Here is a 12,051-nt window from a genome sequence, read left to right as displayed (position 1 = left end):
TGTGAATTTATCGTCAGTTTGTGAGTCTGCATGGTCCAAAAAAATGGCCCATATTTGACTGTCCTCACTATTTCTGTAAGAGTTGATAAGTGGACTCAGTAAATTTGAATCACCACTTTTAAATCCAATGAGTATGATTATTTATGTGGTATTAATAATAAAGTTTAAATAATGTTTAATCTGTATTGGTCGGGTCCTACATTAAGACTGTTCCTAATTGGCATTATCTCTTCATTGTGTGCAATAACTCATGTTCCTGACGAAGAAGATTAGGCCTTCTTGTTGAGTGCATACAAATCAGTTCAATAGGCAGAAGGTAAAGTTCACTACTGGACATTAAAATAGCAACACCTTGAAGGCAGCATGCAACAAATGTCAAATTCACATAATGTGTACTACATGTTCAGATAAGCAAGTTATTAACATTTCAGTGTAACCACAAGAAGTACTGCGGACTATCATAATTTGCATTCTGTATATAAGGAAATAATATCAGCAGGTTTGTCATTCAGAAATCCCACTTGAGTATTAGTTGCTTATGAGAAGGTCATGTTCTGCCTTGTGTAAATAGGAGAAATGTCTACCAGCATCTGTCAGAATGCGGCACGGTCATAGTGTATCAAGACTGCAATATGTTGTTGTGCAATATTGCTGCTTAAACTCATCAGGATCCAAAAACTGGCATTTGAATATGGAATCAATGGTTTCAGGGGAGGCCGTACATAATTCCATGTGGGATCTCAGTGGCCCAATACAAATAGTGCCTGAAAGGACAGACATATACATATTTACCTCAGCCAGCATCTGATGTGCGTGATCACCTCGAGTTCCATTTGAACAACAGGCATTACATTTCAGATGTGTTAAGGCTGGTGGCTGTGCACTTTCTTTGAGATCTCAGTGACTGACAAAATAATGGAAGACTGCATGTTAACCATGCATCCTGACTCACCTTGACACAGATGGTGTTTAACTGTTGTGTTGGCCACCATGTTTCCCACATCTCTCACCCCCTGAAAAATTCCATAATTCTTTGCTAAGAGACTGGCATATGACCATTCATCAGCCACTCTAATGGGTAAACTCTGGCATGGAGTTGAAGCATTGAGTTGAAGTACCTGTATGTGTCATCTAAGCTCAGTTCGACTCAGTGCCAACCCAAGATAGAGCCATTGTTGCTGCTGGAGGTGGCAGCAAGATTTTGTTGACAGCCTGGCAATTCATAGAAGAATGAAAATATTTTTCCATTTGCTCAATCTTGTTATGTGGGCTCTTTTGCTTTGTTCAGCAAAAATGATGATGGTCCAGTTTTACGTATGTCAGATATTGTGGTTACTGAAAACATAATTTCACGATTTTAAAAATAATAATAATAATAATAATAATAATAACAATTCCATCTAAAGGTAGCAGATAATTTAGCCTGGAGCAACTGATCGGTCATTTCCCATCGTCGTTTCCACTTACTGTGAAAAAACAAAATTTGTCACGTATTTGCACAGTTTGCCTCCAAATTTTTCACAGGTATGGGAAAAAGCTACGAGAATGAATATATTATTGTTAAGAATATGATTTAACACTCTGTGTTGTTTGTTACTGTCACACATATAATAAAGTTTCAAACATTTAAAGCCATTCCTAAACTTGTGGTTTAACTTACAATCAATAACAGAACCATAAACAAGACAAAATTTTAAATAATTTCGGTATAAAAACTTTGAAGCTTAGATGCTTCACGTTGTTTTATTGCCATACTGACATCGGACAGATGCCCATCTTCAGGTGCAGCTTACATTTACTGTGGGGTGTTTTTTTTTTTTTTTTTTTTAAAAAAAGCACATGTCGTAGACATTTGTTGACAATGTTGGTGTAATTATCCATTTATATAACAGTAATCAGCATATAAATTTCCATGATGTGATGTATAACGTGATATTTTTCAGTATTTGTAAGTTATAAAGCACCACATGTACAAGATATCTTGTTTGATACATTGTGTAAAGCATTTACACCTTGCTGGTGTTCCAGTTTGTGAGAATTGCTCTATGTCTTGACAACTTGCAGTGTGAACATATTCCATATGATTTATTACATTAGTATATGGATAGTTTAGTCTGACAATTTGTATTCATTATATTCAACATTACTTTTCATATGGTGTCACGTGGTTGGTTGAGCTTACATACATCAAGCTGTTACATGTGCAGTCAGGGTGTATACGACCCGGGAGATCCGGGAAAAACACGGGGATTTTTTCGTCCTGGAGAAAACTGGGAAAAACCCGGGAAATTTTTAGAATTCCGGGAGTTTTTCATTGTCTAGTTACCAGTTAAATTTTTGCGATTTTGACTGGTAGTAACCAATACTCTAACGAAGAACCAATACTCTAACGAAGGATATTACTGTATCCTGCTTCTGCAGAATAATACTGCAGCAACAAAACATGAACGAGAGAAAAAAAAATGAAAATAAAACTTAAGTTGCAAAGGAAATGTGCCGTATACAACAACAAAACACAGTGCTCATACAAGCATCTGCCAACCAAAGTGTATCAAAGGCTTTAGGAAGAATATGCAGTGCTTCCTAACAACAAATTGCCTCCAGTGAGCGTGATGTGACAGCTGTTTTTACATTAGGTTCATTTGAGCAGTTGCGGGCAAGTTCTTGCGCATGCGCAGTTGAGTCGCATCTGAGTAGTACCTTCTCCCGCTTCTGGCTACAGAAGTGTGGCTGGGTGCCTCTATCTAGTATTGTCCCGGTTCGGAAATATCGTAGATCCAGGGCTGATGCATAGAGCAGTCTGAGTTGTAGTGGGGAGGTGGGTAGTCTCCACGTGACCTGTGTTTACGTTCACTGATTTTGCTGTTTCCTCTTCGTTCATTGCTCTCACATTAAATGAAAGCAAAACGAATTTCTGTGTCCAGGGGCTACCAAATGAATTTAAATACATTTGCATAATTACAGAAGGCTAAAATATGTTGTTAGTTTCAGGTTTTATTTCCACCTTTCTGATAGTCAAGCATTAATCGCCTTGCAGAACAATGAAGTTATTTTTGTCGGTTTGCTAAAGAGATTTGGCTTTTATTAGTCTTTTGCACCGAGGCAGTCAATTTATTTGAAACGAAGTGTTTAATTTCACACTGTTGGCTAGTTTCAACTATTCGCTGCATTTCAAGTGCACGTTTTCCATCTTCTAGCTCATATGGCATTATGCCATAATAAAGAACCAAACATGAGATAATGCAGTACTGGTACTCAAGAAAATTTACATCCGAATCTGTACATACGATTGTGCACTTTAAGGCGAATTATGCATTTTAGTATGGTTCACGAAATTCCAATGCTCATGAAGTATCCTTTGGTGTCTTGTTTCTTTTATGACATAATACAAGATCTTTTAATGTTTTACATGTATGAACATGCGGGCTTCCTGCATCATCGTAGCTGCACAGGCGCAGTGACACCTGTTATCTGGCGCTCTCTGGCAACTGCTGAAACGAACCAATTTCTAACAGGTCGCAGGAAAATATTGCGAATGGTGATTTGAAAAGTATTACTTTCAAAGTAAATTTCCTTTTACGGAAGACGAACTATGTGCGAAAATGTACCATGAATTTCTTAAATCACAGAGCGTTTGACTCTCATTTAAAAATCAACTCTTTGAGGACGACCATCTAGAAGAATTTTGAGCCCAGAAGATCAGACATTTACGTCATTATTAAAAATGTTACTGGCACATTTGTGTGATGTATCTTAAAGTGTAACGCATGCAAAAAGATCAGCATTATACACTCCTGGAAATGGAAAAAAGAACACATTGACACCGGTGTGTCAGACCCACCATACTTGCTCCGGACACTGCGAGAGGGCTGTACAAGCAATGATCACACGCACGGCACAGCGGACACACCAGGAACTGCGGTGTTGGCCGTCGAATGGCGCTAGCTGCGCAGCATTTGTGCACCACCGCCGTCAGTGTCAGCCAGTTTGCCGTGGCATACGGAGCTCCATCGCAGTCTTTAACACTGGTAGCATGCCGCGACAGTGTGGACGTGAACCGTATGTGCAGTTGACGGACTTTGAGCGAGGGCGTATAGTGGGCATGCGGGAGGCCGGGTGGACGTACCGCCGAATTGCTCAACACGTGGGGCGTGAGGTCTCCACAGTACATCGATGTTGTCGCCAGTGGTCGGCGGAAGGTGCACGTGCCCGTCAACCTGGGACCGGACCGCAGCGACGCACGGATGCACGCCAAGACCGTAGGATCCTACGCAGTGCCGTAGGGGACCGCACCGCCACTTCCCAGCAAATTAGGGACACTGTTGCTCCTGGGGTTTCGGCGAGGACCATTCGCAACCGTCTCCATGAAGCTGGGCTACGGTCCCGCACACCGTTAGGCCGTCCTCCGCTCACGCCCCAACATCGTGCAGCCCGCCTCCAGTGGTGTCGCGACAGGCGTGAATGGAGGGACGAATGGAGACGTGTCGTCTTCAGCGATGAGAGTCGCTTCTGCCTTGGTGCCAATGATGGTCGTATGCGTGTTTGGCGCCGTGCAGGTGAGCGCCACAATCAGGACTGCATACGACCGAGGCACACAGGGCCAACACCCGGCATCATGGTGTGGGGAGCGATCTCCTACACTGGCCGTACACCACTGGTGATCGTCGAGGGGACACTGAATAGTGCACGGTACATCCAAACCGTCATCGAACCCATCGTTCTACCATTCCTAGACCGGCAAGGTAACTTGCTGTTCCAACAGGACAATGCACGTCCGCATGTATCCCGTGCCATCTAACGTGCTCTAGAAGGTGTAAGTCAACTACCCTGGCCAGCAAGATCTCCGGATCTGTCCCCCATTGAGCATGTTTGGGACTGGATGAAGCGTTGTCTCACGCGGTCTGCATGTCCAGCACAAACGCTGGTCCAACTGAGGCGCCAGGTGGAAATGGCATGGCAAGCCGTTCCACAGCACTACATCCAGCATCTCTACGATCGTCTCCATGGGAGAATAGCAGCCTGCATTGCTGCGAAAGGTGGATATACACTGTACTAGTGCCGACATTGTGCATGCTCTGTTGCCTGTGTCTATGTGCCTGTGGTTCTGTCAGTGTGATCATGTGATGTATCTGACCCCATGAATGTGTCAATAAAGTTTCCCCTTCCTGGGACAATGAATTCACGGTGTTCTTATTTCAATTTCCAGGAGTGTATGTGGAAGCTTAGCTTCTCTTGCAGCTTATTAATCTTTGTGACCAATATTATTTGTGAAAGCTTTGTTTTTCTTGTAGCAACACTATGTATATTAATCTAAACCATTAACTTTTCTTTTTTGTGTGTTCGTGCTACTTAAGAGTGGCCTTGTTATTGGCTGACTACATCACGTGTCCTATGCTGTCATCAGCTGGCGAGATCACGTGACATGAGCAATGACTGGCTTACAAAAGCGCGTCGCAATCTCGATTTCATTGCTTCGGAAAGTAACATGCAGTGTTAGGTGGAATTCGAATTTATACCTCTGTAACACGAAAAAAATGCAGTGTACATGTTGCTGCACATTAAAGATGTTTTCAAAACGTGATTTTTTGCCCCCCTGGGTTTCGTTTTCTAAAGTGCCGGCAAATTCTATGTCTGCGTAGAAAACCATAAACGTTCTAAGGATTGATAAGGTTTACAGCACTGAGGAAAAGTGTACTGTCACTTAACACGGGAAAAGTGTATTTTCACCCGGGAGAAAGTGTATTTTCAACTGGGAAATCCGGGAAAAATCCGGGATTTTTTTTTTTCTTGTCCATGTGTACACCCTCGCAGTCCAGTCGCTTTGTAGTGGGTTTTTTCCTATACATACATACAAGAAATTGTATATAAGATGTTATAGTAAGAGACCACATAGATGACACATTTTAATACCTATTGCCTGCTCATACTCTAGGCAGAGATGATTTACAGTCATGCATGGAACTGGTCAAGTAAACAAAGTTTTAATAAATAAAAGGAAATTAGTATATCCACTTTTGTCAACTTTTACATGTAAAATATGACCTTAGTTAAATACTGTCTTCTTTGTAGGTATATTTGGGCTTTCAAAAGCAGCAGGTTTTTAAAAATTCACTGGTTACAAGTGATTATAATTTTACTTACATATAAAATACCTTAAATACTATTTTTCAATAACAACAATTTTCTTTGAAAATCTGTGTTTTATAACGTGAGCTTCAGAAAACCCCGTTCCACCCTTTCCTTTCTACTACCCATATCCATGTCAGTACCTGTGTGCCATCATCTGTGGGTTATACGTTACATCTCCAAAAATATGGCACAGATTTGACTGCTTTTCAAAGATACAAATTTAACCAATAGAACTTTTTTATGTGTGCCTACTTTTGATGTGGTGATTCTGTCATTATGCTAAGGGTAAATTACATTATATTTATTTCAGCTGCGGAGGATGATGGTGACTCTGACAGTGTGATCTCAGCAACTCCAAAATCAGCAAAGCTAACAGGTGGCACATTTTTTGGACCAGATTTCAATCCAGATGCATTCAGAGGTAAGTATCATATTTAAAATCTGTTCATATTTTATCTTATGGTTCTTCTGTTAGAGGAATAACTTTTGACAGAAGTTTTAAACTTGTCTGCATTTGTGCTCAAAGAGCCAGCAAAATTGTGGTCGTTAGTACAACAGAATGATTTTACAGTAACTCTTTCTATCCAGTTCCTCTTCTAGCCAAAGACATTTAACTGTTGATCCACATCCACATAAAACATAATTGTCACATATTAGTTTTAGATTGTTATTTCTGTTATGTTGTCACACTGGCTAAGCAAAGCCATGAAAGATCTGCACTATCCTCCTTTACTTAGGTCTGTTAAATGTCCTACACAAATGAATAATTCTCAAGAATTGTTTTAATGGAGTTCTGTAAGTGACCTTATCGATGTAACAGTTTCAGGGGTTGGACAAAAATATGGCAACACCACAAGAAATGCGTGCTTGAACATAAATGTAGATGCTAGCCAAGCTTGCAGATGCCACCATTCTGTTTGACCATTGCACCTATGCAATGTCCACAATACGTTGCAAGTGTTGGTTGTATTCAGACAGTATTCTGTGTGATTGTGAATGCATTACGTGTCCGATTAGTGAATTTGAATGTGGGCAAATTGTTAGTGCTCTTGTGGTAGTTGTTTCCGTAATCAAGGGAGCCAAAGTACACTACTGGCCATTAAAATTGCTACACCACGAAGATGACATGCTACAGACGCGAAATTTAACCGACAGGAAGAAGATGCTGTGATATGCAAATGATTACCTTTTCAGAGCATTCACCCAAGTTTGGCACCGGTGGCGACACCTACAACGTGCAGACATGAGGAAAGTTTCCAACCGATTTCTCATATACAAACAGCAGTTGACCGGCGTTGCCTGGTGAAACGTTGTGATGCCTCGTGTAAGGAGGAGAAATGTGTACCATCACGTTTCCAATTTTGATAAAGGTCGGATTGTAGCCTGTCGCGATTGTGGTTTATCGTATCGCAACATTGCTGCTCGCATTGGTCGAGATCCAATGACTGTTAGCAGAATATGGAATCATTGGGTTCAGGAGGGTAATACGGAATGCCGTGCTGGATCCCAACGGCCTCGTATCACTAGCAGTCGAGATGACAGGCATCTTATCTGCAGAGCTGTAACGGATCGTGCAGCCACGTCTCGATCTCTGAGTCAGCAGATGGGGACGTTTGCAAGACAACAACCATCTGCACGAACAGTTCTATGATGTTTGCAGCAGCATGGACTATCAGCTCAGAGACCATGGCTGCAGTTACCCTTGATGCTGCATCACAGACAGGAGCGCCTGCGATGGAGTACTCAATGACGAACCTGGGTGCACGAATTGCAAAACGTCATTTTTTCGGATGAATCCAGGTTCTGTTTACAGCATCATGATGGTTGCATCCATGTTTGGCCACATCGCGGTGAACAGACATTGGAAGCGTGTATTTGTCATCGCCATACTGGCGTATCACCCGGCGTGATGGTATGGGGTGCCATTGGTTACATGTCTCGGTCTCCTCTTGTTCGCATTGACGGCACTTTGAACAGTGGACGTTACATTTTAAATGTGTTACGACCCGTGGCTCTACCCTTCATTCGATCCCTGCGAAACCCTACATTTCAGCAGGATAATACACGACCGCATGTTGCAGGTCCTGTACGGGCCTTTCTGGATACAGAAAATGTTCGACTGCTGCCCTGGCCAGCACATTCTTCAGATCTCTCACCAATTGAAAATGTCTGGTCAATAGTGGCCGAGCAAGTGACTCATCACAATACACCAGTCACTACTCTTGATGAACTGTGGTATCATGTTGAAGCTGCATGGGCAGCTGTACCTGTACACGCCATCCAAGCTCTGTTTAACTCAATGCCCAGGCGTATCAAGGCCGTTATTACGACCAAAAGTATTTGCTCTGGATACTGATTTCTCAGGATCTATGCACCCAAATTAGGTGAAAATGTAATCACATGTCAGTTCTAGCATAATATATTTGTCCAATGAATACCCGTTTATCATCTGCATTTCTTCTTGGTGTAGCAATTTTAATGGCCAGTAGTGTATTTTGTTTTTCAAGAGACATGATATTGAAGATTTATACTGTATTGAGGAAAAGCAGGTAAGCATCATCTGCAAAGTCACAATGCAGTTGAAAGTGTGTCTTGAGTGATTGTGAGAGATGGTCGTTGAAGTGGATTGTAACAAAAAGAAACTGCAAAAGTTGCTGCAAAACTGAATGTTGCACTCACAAACCCTTTCAGCACCAAAATAACACAAAGGGAGCTCCATAAGCAGGGATTGTAGGGCAATCTGGAATTCTAGAACCACTATCAGTGATTCATATGCACGTAAGAGGGAAACAATGATGGCAAAGCCATAAAACCTGGACTATGGAGCAGTGGAACAAATTCATTTGATTGGATGAGTCTTGCTTCACACTGTTTCTGACTCCTCCCCAAGTTAATGTCCCAAGAGCGAAACATGTCAGGGGTTCGATTGTGATTTGATCAGCCACGTTGTGGTATTCCATGGGTCCCATGGTTACTCTACATTGTTCATTCTCCAATGGTGCTGCTATGTTCCAAGATCAAACTGCGTCGTTCAGGGCTGGTTTTGTGGATACAAGGATGAATGTTCACATCTGCCCTGGGCACTGTAGTCACCATATCTCAATAGTATTGAGCCTTTCTGGTCTACTTTCGAGAGAAGCCTGCATGATTCCTATCCACCTCCATTATCATTAACTGAAGTCACCACTATTTTGCGGGAAGAATAGTATATGATTCTCTTAAAAACTATACAGGACGTGTATTTATCCATTGTGAGATGACTGGAAGTTATTTTTGTGTGTGTGTGTGGGGGGGGGGGGGGGGGGGGTGCGCGCGCGCACGCCCTTTTGTGTGTTTGTTTGCATATTTTCATCCAAGCCCTGTACATTTCTTTAGGACAGTTTTAATAGATTAATCTCCCAGTCTTACAACTAGATTTATGTTTGACAGTTATAACCGATTTCAGTTAAAGATCTGTTCAACAGATGTATTTTTTAATATACATCTTTTGAACTACAATTACTTAAGTTGGGGATTAGCTGCCTGCATTTGTATCAAAGTGATGATCTTTCGAAAACCTTGCTCAAATTCTCAAAATCTCAAAATTGTCCTAATAATGTGATCTCCCTGTATTGCCCACAAGATGTATCACAGAGCTACGCATATCTTTTGCCAGGATATAATAATGGTCATATTAGACTGTGTCAATGAACATGTGGTCTTACTTTCACTTCTGACTAACTTTTCTATGGAGAATGAAATATCGAGTTTTGTTACTAAGATTCCAGTCCTGTTGCATAACTTGATTTGATATTTCGTATGTGCACATTTTGTGTCTGAAGCAACACTGGAATCTCATCAAAGGCATGCAACAAGCCAAGGAGTGTGGTGTCAGTTTAATAGGGCAGACTTTTTTAGTGTACAGTACAGACATGATGTACAAGTGCAACACACATTGTGTAATAAGAAGTTATTGTAATTAAATCAAATCAAGAACATTTAGTTTGCATATAATACAAAGAAAAGTGGCTTGGTGTGACTTTGGCACTATTCACACTAGCCTTGAAGTACAAAAGGGCAGTACAGTGCAAATCTTTGTCCATCCTGCTTGTCTAGCTTGATGTGCTTTCCGCTAGCTTACAGGACAGGGAGGTGAGCCATACCCCTATCAAATCCGTGTGGCGAATTAACAAGTGTTAATCTTGTAGACTGGTTAGTCTGAGTGTGGCTTTTAAGCAGTTTTCCACACTCACAAGCTTATGCTGTGCTGATCCCCAACTCCATCTCCAGAATATGATGTACAAACATTCAAAGTTAAATAACACGTAGAACGAAGTTTGGACAATTCACAGAAAGTTCCTAGACATGACGTCCCTCCCTTACGTTAACTGATGACTGTGGTGACTGAAATGATTCCCAGCCAACGTTAAAATAAAATAAATATAAATTTGCAAAGTCATCAAAACAGTGGACCCATATGATGAGATAAATCCGCTCTTAGTTTTGTGATAAAGTTACAACTACTTTGTAAGTGAATAATGAAACAGCCTAATTCTTCAATGTTTGGTCTACCTCTCATACTTGGCTTTACACATTACTTCACATTCTGAACTGCTGTTAACCTCACTGTTTATGACTGAGTTCATTGATTTGTACCATTCTGTTCTTTGAGTATTCCATGTAACATTATCGATGGAATCCATGTAATGCGTATCCAGTGTTTGTGCAAAATTGATGCAATATTACTCTTCTTCAAGATTCTGTCTTGGACCCAGTGGAAGTGCAGTACATAAGCAGTTATATTATTTGCACACAGATTTTATGGAAGCCACGGATGAACCAAAAAAACTCCACTAACAAATACACATGTAAAATGTACTGATGATGAAAGATTAATTTATATCTCCACCCACAGGCTCGGAAACCAGTGATGCTGGTGAAGGCAGTTCACCACGTACACCAAAGACACCAGGAGGGAAGGATATGGAAAAAGGTCACCGTAGAATGCTTGAACAGCGCAGGCAGTTGGTAATGCAACTGTTCCAGGAACAAGGCTTCTTCCCATCTACCCAGGCAACTACAGCTTTTCAGGTATTCTGTGTGTTTCTAATGTAAATCTTTCTGCAAAGATTATATCTTAAATGAATAGTATAGATGGCGTGTAAGTTTTTAATTGTATCCATCAGCTGTTCTTCCTGTTTGTTGAACATTCTGTATTTTTTATGGCATGTAGCCCCACAGAAAAAGTCTATTGTGTCATAGTGTTGTTTAAAATGGACTTTTCAGTGTGCAAGAGAGAACGAGATAAGCAACTCCAGATATCTTCATTAAAACCATATAAATTCTTAAGAATTGTTATACATCCAGTCCTCTGGTTACTTACCGTGCATATTCCTATATTTGTGCTACAATTCTATTAAAAAATTACCAGTGATCGAGAAGAAATATCAGTTTTTCATCAAAAAAAGTTTATTTTTATATGAAGGTAGTAACTGTTCTCGAAAGAACAGCTACCATTGATGACCGTGCACCTTCTCGAGAATAAATGATAATTAATTGAAACCCTCAGCTGCTGACAGGTGTTGTTGATATATCTCGATGGGGACAACTGAAAATGTGTGTCCCGACCGGGACTCGAACCCTGGATCTCCTGCTTACATGGCAGACGCTCTATCCATCTGAGACACTGAGGACACAGATGAACAGTGCAACTGCAGGGACTTATCCCTTTTGCACGCTTCCCATGGTACCCACATTCCCAACTGTCCACAATCTACATACGTAATGTTCCTAACAGATATTTACCCATCCATTCATTACTTGTGCCAACTAAGGTGACAATTCCTGTAAGAGTTTTTATGCACAAAATGTCCTTAATTTAAGTTATCTCCAACATTTTTATGTTGAAATTAATCATATTCTACCCTTTATAATCATCATCAG

The 12,051-nt window shown here is 41.0% G+C and overlaps 1 protein-coding gene across 1 annotated transcript in view; it reads left to right on the top strand.

The window, feature by feature from the left end:
- The window catches only part of LOC126185073 (putative transcription factor capicua), a 316,920-nt gene that overhangs the window by 253,260 nt on the left and 51,609 nt on the right, over nt 1-12,051 (top strand). Inside the window, exons 21-22 of the mRNA XM_049927858.1 lie at nt 6,440-6,550; nt 11,024-11,199. Of these exons, the coding sequence (XP_049783815.1) occupies nt 6,440-6,550; nt 11,024-11,199 (287 nt within the window). The remainder of the gene's footprint in view (nt 1-6,439; nt 6,551-11,023; nt 11,200-12,051) is intronic.

This window comes from Schistocerca cancellata, chromosome 4, assembly GCF_023864275.1.
Source record: "Schistocerca cancellata isolate TAMUIC-IGC-003103 chromosome 4, iqSchCanc2.1, whole genome shotgun sequence".
Classification (NCBI taxonomy): Eukaryota; Metazoa; Arthropoda; class Insecta; order Orthoptera; family Acrididae; genus Schistocerca; species Schistocerca cancellata.
Note: the sequence above shows the minus strand (reverse complement) of the source record. Positions and strands in the feature narration are given on the sequence as shown.